Below are 14,398 nucleotides of genomic sequence, written 5' to 3' on the forward strand. Positions count from 1 at the left end.
ACAGTAAAGTGTAAGAAGTGTAAAATCAACTTCATGTTAGCTCACTGGTAACCTGCTAATCAGTGAAAAAAAAAACGGGTCACTTGCCCGAAAATTATTTACAAAATTCATACTTAAATATATAATTTATAATTTATATATTTATCAATAATGTCTTCAAGCAGGCTCAATATGATCGTAAGTTGTTTAATAAATTTTTTAAATATTATTTCTACAAGTAAAATTATGTTAGACTCCAATCTATTTAACAAAATATACTCGCAGTATTGAAAAATATCAATTATAATAATTTTTAATTAACAAATATTAATATTATTTTCAGGTAAGATCATTTTCTTCATCTCCAGTCACACAACAATTGGTAAAGGTACGTAAATTGAAATAAAAAAAAAAAATTATTTTGTGTTATGTAATTTTTTTACAACACAGTTTCATTGATATTAAATAATAATTATGAAATAATTTCCAACAGCCTCCACTTCAAGTTTTTGGTGTTGAAGGACGTTATGCTACTGCTTTGTTTTCAGCAGCCAGCAAACAATCATCATTGGATGCTGTTGAAAAAGATCTCTTGAAATTCCAGGTTAAAAATTTTTATTTATTATGACACTGAAAATATCAAATTTATTAATATAAACTTAGCATGATACTGAAATTGAGAGACATCTGATAATTTTTAGAATTTTTTTAACAAAAAAATTATAGCAAGAAACTTTTATTTAAAAACTTCATCTTTAAAAGCTCTGAAAAATTATAAATGAGATTATAAATAATTTTCTATGCCTAGTTTATTTTTAAAGAAGAACCGAAAAATTGTCAAGTGTCTGCTCTCATAACTTAGCAATAATAATTAATATTTTAATAATTAATTTCTACAGGGAATGTTGAAAACAGATACCAAGCTGGTTGATTTTGTAAAAGATCCATCAGTAAAACGTAAATTGAAGGCCGATGCATTCAAAGCCATCAGCACAAAAATAAACTTGAACCCAGCAACAGCAAATCTGTTGGCCCTGTTGGCCGAGAATGGTCGATTGGGATTATTGAATCAAGTAATAAACGCATTCAAGCTAATTATGGCGGCTAATCGAGGTGAAGTGGTGTGCGAGGTAATAACATCCAAGCCTCTTGACGCTGAGAGCAAAACTAAGCTTGAGTCTGCCTTGAAATTATTCTTAACAAAGGGACAAACCCTTCTTCTAACAACAAAAGTTGATCCATCAATCATTGGTGGTATGGTTGTCTCAATTGGTGACAAATACGTCGACATGAGTATCGCAAGTAAAGTTAAAAAATATTCAGACATTATTTCCACTGCAGCTTAAATACATCAATTTAAATGAAATTATACAGAGAAAATACTAGATTTATTATACGCGGTGTTTCACTGTAGTAATCCATGCATCATGCATTGAGTTTCAATAAAAAATGTATGTAAATAATTCTCTTTTATCTTTTTTTTTTTTTTTTTTAGATGTACATAGATATTTTTTTCGTTTTTTGTTAACTTACCCTTGCTCTATACTTAAAATAGTCTTAAATATTTATTGTGAAAATTCAAACGAAAAACAGTTAATTGATTTTCCATTCAATTGGTCGTAATTTATATTGGAGAAAATAAACCCAATATATCATATAAATTATAGTATGGTCCACGATCAAAGCAATTTATTGATTATAACCTGAGTTAGTGGTCCTTGGGCTAATAGTAAAATGTCTATTAAACGGCATTAGCTTTTAAATATTAGGATATACTGTGAGGAGCCGCACATTCTATTGAGTTGGCTTAACTTGACCACAGGATTATTGATCAGGCAATGATTGATGACTGGAGAGAATTATATTATGAGAAAGATTGATTATAACCGTGTCACGTAATAAATAATAAATAACCATATCCCATCAATAAAATTTAGGGTAGTAAAAATATTTTTCGAGAGGATACGAAGTCAACAGGCAAGAAGTAAAGACATAAGAGATTGATTGTTGAGGAAATAACATATATAAAATAATATATAAAAAAAAAAGTAAATATAGTGACAAGCTATCTCTTGGAGGCAGATGCAGATCGAATCGCACATAAACCTGAGGACCTGCGCGTGTTGGTACATCGGCTTGCGCGTTGATCATCTACCCAAGTTGATAAAGCTTGAGAGCAACTCACTTGCCGTCCTGACGGCAGTGCAGTGGGCCAGTTGGACACTTCTTGACGTGTAGTTCCGTAACGGGTGTCTGACATCGTCATCACCACATATACTTGTCGTTGTTGTATATTATTATAAAGTTCGCGCCTGTGTAAGCCAGTTGATCAAACATTAGCCAAGTACCAACACCCTCGGGCTAATTTAACCCGTTGACGACTGCTAATAACGTTGTTAATAAATCAGTGGGGTGTAATAATTGACATTATGAGTCAAGAAACCGGAGAAATTCCTTCAGTAGTTGAATTAAATGTGGGTGGAGTCTTTTATACAACATCACTGTCAACTCTTACCAAAGAAAGTGACTCTCAGCTATCAGCAATATTTACGGGTAAGACACCAGTTGAAAAAGACGCAAAAGGAAAGTATTTTCTTGATCGTGACGGTGTTCTATTTCGTTATGTATTGGATTTCCTGCGTAATGAAGCATTGACATTACCTGAAGGCTTCCGTGAACGTGAACGGCTAAGAAGGGAAGCTGTTTATTATGGACTTCCTGGATTGGAGAAAGCCATACAGGAAGCCAATGCTGAAGGATGTGCTACCACAAGGTCACTCTGTGGTAGACGCGGAGTTGGATACATTACTGTAGGCTACCGCGGGAGCTTTGCTTTTGGTCGTGATGGACTTGCTGACGTTAAATTCCGCAAGCTCTCCAGAATTCTTATCTGTGGGCGCGTCGCAATCTGCAGGGATGTATTTGGTGAAACGCTCAATGAAAGCCGAGATCCAGATCACGGATTATCCGATAGATACACCTCGAGATTCTTCCTCAAACACAGCTTCATCGAGCAGGCTTTTGACATGCTCCAGGAACAGGGATTTAAGCTTGTGGCGAGCTGCGGTTCTGGAACCGCTGGAGCTTCTACGGAACAGCTTAAACCTGGTGTTGACTCGGAAGAAAATCGCTGGAATCATTACAATGAGTTTGTATTTGTGCGCGAGTAGATGTCACATTTACATTTCAAAGACACTCATACAAACTGACAAATTTAACACACACACGTACTTATACATACATGTAATACATATACATATTACATCAATACAGGTCACGTTGGTTTTAATATAACATGATGATGATTTAGAAATAAAAAATGCCTAGTACACACTAAAAATGAAAATATACACCAAGTAGATCATCTTCATCAGAATAAATCTTCCAATTTTTAATTAAAATTATTCGTGATAATTGAACTGATATAGGCGGGATCATTATTATATTGCGGTAAATTCAAACTTATTTATGGTTTGAATTCACCTCTGTAATTTTTGTTGTTGTTTATGTATTATATTATATTATATTATATATAAAAAAAAATATATTATATATAGATTAGACTGGAATATTTTTTCCTAGTCTAATTATTATTATATTATATTATATTATATTATATTATATTTAAAATATTATTAATAATTAATATTATTTAAAAACTATTCTCTTGACACAAAATAATGTATTTAATACTTGATAAATACGGATAACCGACAGCAATCAAATATGTTCTAAAAAAAAAAAAAAAAAATTAATTAAATAACGAATTGATGGTAGAAATCAATCATTGTAACATTCTTTTCTGGTTCACTGATAATGGGAACATGGCGAAAAAAAATTTTTACTGTATGATGTGTAGAGAAATTTGTTGAATTTTTTACGGCTCTAAGCCGTGTCTAATGACAAAATCATAGTATGGCTTAATCATCACATATCTTAATTAAAAACGAAAAAAAAAAAAATAATAATTAAAAGTATGATAAAAATAAAACATAATAATTATAATAATAATAAAGGCCAGTGTGTTGGAAATAATAAAGTCACTGGACAATCACATTGATAATAATTAAAAAGGCGTATGTAATTCATACTCTAAATAGGAAGATGAGCAGGGTAGTAGTTCTGAAAAGGTCATAAAAGAGAGGAGGAATAAAACCTTTTGTCTCTTAAAACTACGGTAAGCTAACGTTGAATGCCATATTACAGAGAGTTTAATCGATTGTAAGAGGCAAGGAATAGTTAAATTTCGTATAACTTTTAAAGTTACGCGAATTAAAAACAAATTAAAAAAAAAAAAATAATTTAACAAAACTAAAACTTACAAAAAATTCAACGTAGAATACGGGTTCTTTAAAGCCAAAATGATAATATATGTATAATTAGATTTAATGACTTTAAAAATCTTCAGAATATATTTAATCGAAAAAAAAAAAAAAAAAAAAAATGAATACTTATTTCATTTTACTTTATTTGGTATATTTATTATATTTTTTATTGTGCTTTTAAATCCTCATTTCTATCTTCGTGAGATCATACCTTTTAATAATTATTTTTTATTTTAGTATATAATACGATTATATTTAATTAAATAGTTCTATAACTACGTTCAATATGCAGTGCATACGCCTTCCACGAGAGAACCCCAAATCCTACTAAGCAGAATGTAAAGAGAGATCCACCTTCAACAGAAATGAAATATATAAGTAAAACAAAAAACGAATTAATTAAATTTAAAAATAAAGTTAGCCAACATCTAAAAATTTTTTTTATTAAAAAATTATTACAAAAAAATGAAAAAAAAATTTTTTTCATTTGTTAAAAACTTCAAAAACTATAAGTGCAATTTTTTAGTAATAATTTAATAAATTAAGCAAAATAAAAAAATCAAAAATGTCGGCTAACTTTATTATTATAATAAAATTATCAACCTATGAAGCTCAGGACATCAAATTGACGTGGTACAAATGAAGATACTGAAGATGAAATATCTAGTGAAATTGGCATTGCAGTTGTTGTACTCGTTGTATGACGATTCTGATTCATTGTTGTATAACGTTCATATTGTAACTTATCAATGCTTTGAGTTGTCGTTTTACTGCTGGTGGTTTCACGGTACGGAGATGTTGTCGTTGTCTCTCTGTCTTTTTGCAGAGCAGTCTTTATTTTCATTGTTGTACTTACACTGTCATTACTACTCATCAAAGCAGTATTGTTTAAACCAATCTTTGGTTCTGCCGTCGTTGTACCGTCAACTTGTCTTATAAAACGCCTTTTATTCCCTGTTATTTAAATTATTGTTAATTAAAATATGCAAAAAAATTTTTCAAGGCCACTTGTAGGTTAGTTTAATGTTTATGTTTATCAAAAGATAATAAATACCTTTATAATGCGGATTACTAAAACATAATACTCCTAAGGATATGAGCACGAGAATAGTATTAACATTTATTACCTTCATTATTCAAAGTTTAATCTCTAATAAGTTATTTATATAACTATCTCGATCTAGGTAACGTCAGACAGCATCAATGGCCCATCGTGCGTGTAAATAATGCGTATAAATAAGGGCGAGTATTAAAAAAGGGATGCTCAATATCATAGAGGAGCTTCACAGCGACCCTGTTGACCATAATAAAAAGCGTTAGTCTCTTTTTTTTAGGCGGGAATATAGAGCAACAGAAACTAATCAGAGTAGATAAAAAAAAAAAAAAAAATAATTAAAGTAAGTAAACAAAAAGAATTTTTAATTTAAAAATTCGTATCAACAACTTTTTAATAATTTCATGCTTCTATTTTTAAACTATTTATTATTTGTTATTAAAAATTGTCAGTTGTTTGTGAGAAAATTGAAATAATACTAAAATTAGCATGATACTAAAGTTAGCCGACGTTTTTTAATTTTTTTTTAATAATAAAATTAGAACAAAAAAATATTTTTTAAAAATTGCACTTACAGTTTTTAAAGTTTTTTATAATTGAAAATTTTTTTTTTGTAGTCATTTTTTCAATAAAAAAAATTATTAAAATTTTCAGATGTCGGCTCATTTAATTTTGATAAAATTAGCCGACGTTTTTAATTTTTTAATTTTTTTTTTCAATTATTAAATTAAAACTAAATCATATTTTTTAAAAATTGCATTCATAGTTTTTCAAGTTTTTTACAAATGAAAATTTTTTTTTATTTTTTTGTAATAACTTTTTCAATTAAAAAAATTCTAAAAATTTTTAGATGTCAGCTAACTTAATTTTCATCAAATTAAATGGTAAAAAACAATACAGTAATTTTATTTATTAATAAATTTAATTACTTTATCATGAAAAATATATTTTTTAATAATATATACAATATTCGAACACATGATTATAATTTAATGTAAATTATCTTACAAATATTTCATAGAAATTAACCCTCAATAATTTTATACAATTTTATTGAATAATTTCTATTTATAGATCTCAATCCTTGGATTCATCAGACATTAGCTTCTAAGTTGGCTTTAACAAAAATAAGAAAAAAAAATAATTACAAAGTTTCAGGGTTAATTACTTATTTCAAAAAGTTATCTAATTTAATAAAGTGTTGATAGTTAATTATGAAACGTCAAGGTTCTTTTTAGTCGTTGAAGCATTAAGACCGGCGACATCTCCAGACTCAAGTTGTTTAAGTAACCGGAATAAAGCCGCTGCTTCTTTAATCCTACTAAACTCAATACAGAAAGCTTGCACTTCAATAAATAATTCTTGTACATTTATTATTTTATTTCTAATTAAAGACTGAAGAAATACGCAAACAAGTCTTACGAGACGATTTTGCATATAACGATCTTTAATTGTTTCACAAGTCGATATACAATTGCTTATATAAAGATGAACAAATTCCGTTGGTAAGTCAACAGTTGTCGTAAGACGATTAACAACTTCCATTGAGTGTAATGACATTTCCATATTAACTAGAACACTAAAATATTCTGTTATTTGACTTGATTGCATTAATTTCAAAAGAACTTCGATCGCTATCAGTGGATTATTTTCCACTAACTCTGGCAACTTGCTTGGCGTTAAACCAATGTGATATACTAATTTTGGATCTTTCTTCAATTCTGTGCTGAGATGTTGTTGTTGCTGCGGAGTCAGGACTTTGGTGAACGCCTTTCGCATCAACCTACGAGCCTCAGCACCGGCACTGTTCGATACGCACATGTTGACATCGTACTCTGGCGAAAATTGAGACAGTTCTGTAACGGGCATCCACTTTAATCCACCAGCGGGATGATCATAAAGCGGCGGAGCGAGTCGCAGAAATTCGGGTCGGTAATTTTGACTGCACAACGGTGGATCACCATCGATTAAATTTTCTATGATTTCTTTTTGGAGTGTCTTCTTTGAATCTATTTTTTTATTAGCATCCGAGTCGGGTAGAATTATAGGAATACCACACTTACTGATACTAGGAAACTCTGCATGACTTTCAGCTAGTTTTAGTTGGAACTTGGTCAGCTGATCAGCGCCGACGGATATTGGAGTAAAGTACAATTCTTCTAAAATTTGACGTGGAGTTTGCTTCAACATTTCTACACCGTGGAAAGCAATCAGACTAGCGACAAATTTAGATTCACTCTGTGACAAAACAGGAATATGTCCAGAGGATAATGATTTAGAGTCTTGAGTACTCAAAGTGTCGCCGGGTTTCAGCATTTGGTTGAAAACACTCGCAAATGGAGTTGACGAAAATTGTTCACCTGGATATAAATGATACAGCATTGACATTGCTATCAAGCGTGAAACCTGATGTGGTAACAAATCTAATTGTTGCAATAAAAGTACTAACGTTAAACCAACTTTGAATTTATCTTGTGATGAGAATTCTTTATGTAATTGTTTTATTAGGTTATCCAACGGTGTGTCAATATTTTCCTCATCCAGAATCCCCATTAATTTTGTCAAATCTTTTGGTGACAGACTCATTTTTATTTGTTATTGTTGCAGGTATTTTTTAAATTAACTAACCTCTTTACTATTAAATATTGTCAATTTTTATCAAATGTAAACAAAAATATCATTCAACACTATTGTTACGAAAAAACTGACTAGACTATAGATAGGCATGTAAAAAAAAAAATACTATTACAAATTAATCAAGTAAATTTCTACTTAATCAGCAACTGATCTTTTTACACAAAAAAAATAAATTTTTTTTTTTATAATATAAAATATTTATTGGAAAATTAAAAAATTACGCATTAATTGTTTATTTAAAATAATTTTAAAAAGTTAAAGTAAATTGAACTTTTGTAAAAAAAATATATTCGTAAGTTTGTGGTGGTTTTCATGAACGATAAAATAAAAAAACAGTGAAATACAAACAAGCTTTTATGATAACCAATTTAAAAGTACGAAAGCGTCATTTGTTGTAGTGAAAAGTAACGAAAATTAGTGAAATAAATGTACAGTTTTTATTATAATTTATTAATTAATAATCTAAAATTTAATTAAAAAATAATAAAGAAGATTGATAATGAATTTTATGAACAGTTTAGCTGGTAATACATTACAATCAGGTGATGCGGCGATGCAATTAAATAATGTTGAAGTATTGTATACAAAAGTACAGAAAGTTTATTTAAAACCGCAATATAAAGAGGAACGTCAACGAGAGTTGAGAGTTAATGTTGAAATTCATTCAGGAATAAGTCCCGTTTGTCGTAAGGTAATCATTTATTTTATTACTTATTATAACCTGTAATTAATTCTATTAAACTGATAGTGACATTATAAATAAAGTTATTTTATTCTTACAGACTCTATGTGTTCTTTTATCTGATGATGATGACCCGTGTTTTTTATACTCATTACTTATCACTGAGGATGACTTCAAAGTACTTAAAGCTCAGCAGGGATTACTGGTGGACTTTGATAACTTTGCTACTCAGTTGATTCATCTGCTGGAACAGTCACATGGATCAATGAGTGGTGCTTCAAAATCGCCACCAAAGTTTTTACTACTGTTGTCTGAAGAAGGCAATGGTGAATGGATATTCAAACTTGTTGAAACTAATAATTTTAAGCATCTGTGCCATTTGAGTTTAAATATATCACCAGCCAGTGACTCCGATATTAAGACTCACATGGCTATGAAGATGAAACAGTTGAAAGAAAGTTTAAATAATAAAAATCGGGAAGTCCATGCACTTGAGACGAGACTGAATAATATTAATGAAGAGTTGGAATGCAGGACCAAGGATTTTGAGCAATTAGAGCAAAAATTTCGAGCTGAAAAAAATCAGCTACAAATGACAACAACTCATCAATTGAGTATTGAAAAAGATCGGTGTGTATAATTTATTTTTTTACTTTTAATTTTTTATTAATAAAAATTTATTTTTTTAGACTAGCCCAGGCTAAGTTAGAATGGCAAAGATTGACAGAAATAGAAAAAATGGAGATTGAAAGACAACACAGTGATACGCTCCAACAACTCCATACTGAAAACGCAGAATTAAGATCTCAAAATATTACTTATAAAGACAAACAATCATTTTTGGAAGCTACAAATAAAGAACAAGCTAAACAATTACAAAACTTGGAACGGGAATTAAATTTAGCGCAACGGGATTTAAGTCAACTTAAGAAACAAAATTCCAAGTTGGATGTTGACTATCATGAAAAAGATAGGTACGTTAATGAATTAAAGACTCGGGTAGCAGTGATGGAGCAGGAGTTAAAGGACAAAGCTATTTTAATCAGTAAACACTTGGAGATGTTGAAGACAAGCAAAGAGCAAAAGCAGCAACTTGAAGAAATGTTAGCGCAGAAAGAGAACCAGGTGCAGCGTAAACAAAATGCACTTAAAAATGTCAGTGATGAAGTTATCAAAGCTAATGATATTATTAAAAAACTACAAAATGATTTGGAGTCGACAAAAACAAAATTGAAATTACGTACAGGTATTGCGTTGGAGCAAGAAAGACTTTTAGATGCAAAGCAAAAAGAACTTGGTGAAATGCAGAGTAAGCTAGATGAACTAACGAAGGAATTGAAAGCTACTAAGACTGAACTTGATTCTTCGAAAGATCAATTAAAGATAATCCAATCTCAATTGGAAGATAAAGAAAAAACTATTAAAAATAATGACAATGGTATGGAAATTTTTATTTTTATTTTGGTACTTGATAAGTAATTATTTGTTTTATGTATATGCTATTTTTTATATTTTAGTAATCAGTTGGTTAAATCGACGATTAGCCGAATCACAATCGCCACTTCAGAGTGCAACGACTTCGGCAGTACCTATTAGCATCCCATCAACATTCCAATTAACTTTACCGCGTCAGAATAAATTTTCAACAAGTAAATTTGAAACACGAACACCTATCACTGGTACCACAACTACTACTACAGCAAATCATAGTGTACCTATGACTGGTTTACCACTACGTAATCCTTCGGTGTTATTAAACCCAAGTGCCAATCAAACAGGACGACTGACAACTACTGGTGGTCGTTCAACTGGTGTAGGTATTACCGATAGTACTGTTGGTATAACAACATTCAATAGACCTGGACAAATTACAAGTACAAGTACACCAATGGATCGTTTAAATATTTTAAATAAATTACCAGGTAATCCAATAACACCTACCACAACAACAGTGACAACCAATGGCATTACGTCAACTCCGGATAATAATAATATGGCGATAGGGACTGTTGGTAAATCAAAAAGTGCTCCTGGCTCAACGACTTTTCAAGGCGGTCTGCGACGAGCCAACAGTTATAAACCGTTATTGCCTTCCGCGTATTTTCCTAAATCTTTACATTAATAGGCGTAGTATTTTTTATCATATACATATATATATATATATATAAATATATTTTTTCATCCACTTGCCAATTTATTATAAATACATAAAATTATTTTTTTAATAATTCTCAAATAACGTTGAATTATATCAAGTACAAAGTTATTGTTATATATACACGTTATAATATATAATTGATTAGAAATAATATTTTTTTAAATAATTAATATGACAATAAGGACCAGTATTACGCACAATTATTAACTAATATTAATTATATAATCCTTTAGAAAATTATAATTTTTGTATTTTTGTATATAAATATATATTAAATTAATAAAAAATTTTTCGTCAATATTTTATTTATTTTTAAAGCTCTTTAGAAATCATTGCGATCAAGCGATGAAATTTAATTATTTATTCAATAATTATACTGCTTAATTATTTAATTTTTCTTTTATCACGTTGATGGTTCTTGAGCATCAATTGGTGGTCGATCCATCCTCTTACGTTTGCGCTCACACTTGGGGCACGGATTTTTCGAATTCAGACAATCAGCATGAAATACAGCATTGCATTCTCCACACTAAAATTTATTAAGTGAAAATAATAATAAATATGTATTTATAAATAAAATCTTAAGTGTAAATACATACTCTGTACGTCGACGCCATATCAAAAGGATAAATAACTTTTGGATTATTGCAAACTTCACATATGAAACCCTTTTGGCTACAAAGCCAACAATTTAAAACATGATTCCTCGCAAACTCGACAATTTTCTGGAGTTGCTGGGCTAAAGCTCCTGAAGGTACATCCAGAAGATCTGATACCGAGTATTGATGTACATGCTCGTACAAGTAATCTCGTGGCGCAACTTTTTTTTGCAGTGACTCAATGATTGGTTCACGACAAGTAAACAAATACGCCCGCAGAAGATTCAATTGTATTCTCAAAGTACGCAACTGTGCCATGCTATCCACCGCTGCGTAAATTTTAGGATTAAGAAGTTTAAGATTCAGTAGAGTAGCACAATCTGTAAGATACGTAGCCGCTTTTACACTAACTCGATAGTGTTTTAAATCCCAATTGTGAATTATCCGTGAAGGAATTAAAAATTCTTCTGTTGCCATGCAATTTGTACAAAAATAATTTCCAGAAAATCCACAAACATAAGCTTTCAAAAAAGTCAATCCTATAGCATGCCCACAATCGAAACAACTGTAGTTTTGAACATCTAGACCTTTTTCATTAGGTAACCGGCCTATTTGTTCTTCCAAGTCATCTCCAACCTATAAGTGATAATAAAAATATTAATCACAATAATTAACTTTTTTTTATTAGAGGAAAGAAAAAAAAAATACTTACTTTAACTTTTTCAGGTTGGGGGTCTTCTTTAGTTTGAGTAGCTCCTGGCGTGTATTTATCAAGAAATTCACAAAGGTCTGGAGAAGTAGCATACCCAGCGGTATGATAACTTTTAATTAAAGCGTCATAAGTCGCACCATCTCCAGGAGTACGTGGTTCTGCCAGAGAATTTCGTGATATCATTGAAGAAGTCATAGAAGATTCGCCTTCTTCTAATGAAGTAGACCAACCGAGTTTTCCAATTAAAGAATTACCAACAACTTCATTTTTTGTTACTTCTTTGTCTTCTTCTACACCTGCCGCCTCATTTTCAATACTTTTAACTTCAGCTGTCGCTACATCAGTTGACGTAAGTTCAGTTTCTTGTTTTATTGAATCAGTTTCTTTATCGATTTTCGGAGCATCTTTAATTGGCTGTGATCTGCTAGACTCTCCGATGTCTCTATAACCAGTAGTTTTATCGTCAATTTTGATGGATCTTCCACCATTAGCTAAGATTATTCTCAAAGCATCGTCTTCATTGACAGAGTTGATATTATTCAAAATAGATTGGGATGAAAAAGAGCCCATACTGCCAATCGAGCTAGCTGTTTCAACATCACTATTGTAAGACGAGTCTATCGGATCACTGTTGATAGTCTTGGCAATGTCTACTGCGCTGAAGACTGGACATGATTTCATGGGCGGCAACCAGATGGCTGCCATAAGAAGTGGTGTGCTTGACCAGAAATTTAATAAACTAGTATTACAGGCCAGTTCGAAAGTAATACTCTCCAGACTCTCAATCAATCTTCTAGTAACCTCTACGTGATCCGCATCGCGAATGAACGCAGACTTATCGTAATAAGGTTTCAATGCTGAATCTTCTTGCTGTATCGATGAAAGATAGCTTGAGAGAAGCCCCTCATTAAGGGCAAGTCGTATCCACGCACGACAATAACCAACTTCGGTGGTTATTTGTTGGAAATTTTGTATCTGATCGATCATTTCACGATGCGAAAAGACAAGCAGTGGACCCCAGAAACTCGGCTGTGGCATCGCGTCAAAGTCTGGACCACTGAGTACCTCTGTAACTCGATTTAAAAGGCTGTCCTTCAGGCCGTGAAGGAATATTGCTTCTAGTACTGAACAAAGTGCCATTGTTTCCTCGCAGTTCCCGACAGTACCTTCTGATATTCCCTCGACACCTTGAATCTCCATTACCGTTGCGTTCAATTGTTTCCTCAGTGACTCTTTCACAAGGAAATGCTTTTTGTTGGCGATAGATTTCACAGATTTCAACAGTGAATTCATTTTTATATTTTGATGAATTACTAATCACATTCATTAATTTATTGTTTGGCGTTATAATCATTGTCATTACTCCAAATATATCAATAATTACTATTATCGACGTTGTTGTTTAATCAATACACATAAAATAATCATTTTACTGGAGTTAAAAAAAATAAAAAAAAAAAAAGAATTATTCAACAAAAAGCACAATCATAAATGTCATAATTAATCACAATTAAAAATAATTAATTTTTTAAAGATAATTAAGTAAAGAAGACACTTGTACCCATATAAATCATAATATGTATTATCTGACTAGATAATTCATGATCTTTGAGGTTATACTCGTACGATTAGACGAGTAACATATAAATACGTCATCATTGCTGACATACTGATATATAGAGCTTACATGCATACTACAATTTAGTCACAATAATAATTATTTTATCAAATATATTTCCAACTTTTTTCATAATAATAATAATAATAATAATAATAGTAACTCAAGGTCAGTAAATAGATAGTTTTTATTGTGGATTAATTGCGAGTCTGGTCCAGCTGTTACTGCTACTGGTGTTTATTCAAAAATTAAAAATAAAATAATAAAAAAATGTTTACACGGTGAATGACCTGGCTCTATCAAAGTCATTAAATTATTTGTTAAGTAAAAAATAAATAAAAGGTTGGATAACAAAAAAAAAGCCGTAAAAGATTGATGTAAGAGTCAAAAGAAACCCGTTCGTTCGAATCTAGGGGCTAGTATAGGGGAAACTTGTAGAACTGGCCAGGCAGGAAGATGTCATGCTATTTTACTGTGATTCTGGCTATTGGATTGTTCACCAGCAGTATTACCACCACCTATCAACCAGCACGAGCACCAGCACCCAGCACCAGACCAGAGCAGTACAAGTACAGTATATCAGACCAGGACAAGGACAAGAGACAAGAGTGGACAAGAGGATCGGGGAATGGTA

General features: G+C 31.1%; 6 protein-coding genes across 7 annotated transcripts; 3 read left to right on the forward strand and 3 right to left on the reverse strand.

Annotated features, from left to right (window-relative positions):
* Positions 1 to 21: 21 nt before the first annotated feature.
* Positions 22 to 1,442, forward strand: LOC123268472 (ATP synthase subunit O, mitochondrial). The gene is made up of 4 exons (XM_044733541.1): positions 22 to 177; positions 323 to 367; positions 473 to 583; positions 879 to 1,442. The coding sequence occupies exons 1-4, from the start codon at positions 151 to 153 to the stop codon at positions 1,323 to 1,325; spliced, it is 630 nt and encodes a 209-aa protein (XP_044589476.1). The 5' UTR covers positions 22 to 150; the 3' UTR covers positions 1,326 to 1,442.
* A 92-nt stretch (positions 1,443 to 1,534) lies between these two features.
* On the forward strand, positions 1,535 to 3,535 carry LOC123268471 (BTB/POZ domain-containing protein KCTD16). The gene has a single exon (XM_044733540.1). The coding sequence runs from the start codon at positions 2,409 to 2,411 to the stop codon at positions 3,147 to 3,149; it is 741 nt and encodes a 246-aa protein (XP_044589475.1). The 5' UTR covers positions 1,535 to 2,408; the 3' UTR covers positions 3,150 to 3,535.
* An 890-nt stretch (positions 3,536 to 4,425) lies between these two features.
* Positions 4,426 to 5,631, reverse strand: LOC123268473. Its single transcript, XM_044733542.1, has 3 exons — positions 5,359 to 5,631; positions 4,908 to 5,258; positions 4,426 to 4,658 (listed from the first exon to the last, which is right to left on the reverse strand). The coding sequence occupies exons 1-3, from the start codon at positions 5,435 to 5,437 to the stop codon at positions 4,564 to 4,566; spliced, it is 525 nt and encodes a 174-aa protein (XP_044589477.1). The 5' UTR covers positions 5,438 to 5,631; the 3' UTR covers positions 4,426 to 4,563.
* Positions 5,632 to 6,357: 726 nt separating this feature from the next.
* Positions 6,358 to 8,062, reverse strand: LOC123268475 (CCR4-NOT transcription complex subunit 11). The gene has a single exon (XM_044733545.1). It carries the CDS (start codon positions 7,942 to 7,944, stop codon positions 6,571 to 6,573), a length of 1,374 nt encoding a protein of 457 aa, XP_044589480.1. The 5' UTR covers positions 7,945 to 8,062; the 3' UTR covers positions 6,358 to 6,570.
* A 295-nt stretch (positions 8,063 to 8,357) lies between these two features.
* Positions 8,358 to 10,830, forward strand: LOC123268495 (spindle assembly abnormal protein 6 homolog). Of its 2 annotated transcripts, XM_044733632.1 has the most exons (5): positions 8,359 to 8,686; positions 8,778 to 9,307; positions 9,367 to 10,115; positions 10,195 to 10,490; positions 10,600 to 10,830. In XM_044733632.1, exons 1-5 carry the CDS (start codon positions 8,495 to 8,497, stop codon positions 10,609 to 10,611), a joined length of 1,779 nt encoding a protein of 592 aa, XP_044589567.1. In that variant the 5' UTR covers positions 8,359 to 8,494; the 3' UTR covers positions 10,612 to 10,830. The 2 variants fall into 2 exon arrangements, with proteins under 2 accessions (XP_044589566.1, XP_044589567.1); XM_044733631.1 differs by having other exon boundaries at positions 8,358 to 8,686; positions 10,195 to 10,830.
* A 271-nt stretch (positions 10,831 to 11,101) lies between these two features.
* LOC123268497 lies at positions 11,102 to 14,350 on the reverse strand. The gene is made up of 4 exons (XM_044733635.1): positions 13,708 to 14,350; positions 12,147 to 13,578; positions 11,435 to 12,070; positions 11,102 to 11,364 (listed from the first exon to the last, which is right to left on the reverse strand). The coding sequence occupies exons 2-4, from the start codon at positions 13,437 to 13,439 to the stop codon at positions 11,239 to 11,241; spliced, it is 2,055 nt and encodes a 684-aa protein (XP_044589570.1). The 5' UTR covers positions 13,440 to 13,578; positions 13,708 to 14,350; the 3' UTR covers positions 11,102 to 11,238.
* Positions 14,351 to 14,398: the final 48 nt, after the last annotated feature.

This window comes from Cotesia glomerata, linkage group LG7 (assembly GCF_020080835.1).
Source record: "Cotesia glomerata isolate CgM1 linkage group LG7, MPM_Cglom_v2.3, whole genome shotgun sequence".
NCBI classification, from domain to species: domain Eukaryota; kingdom Metazoa; phylum Arthropoda; class Insecta; order Hymenoptera; family Braconidae; genus Cotesia; species Cotesia glomerata.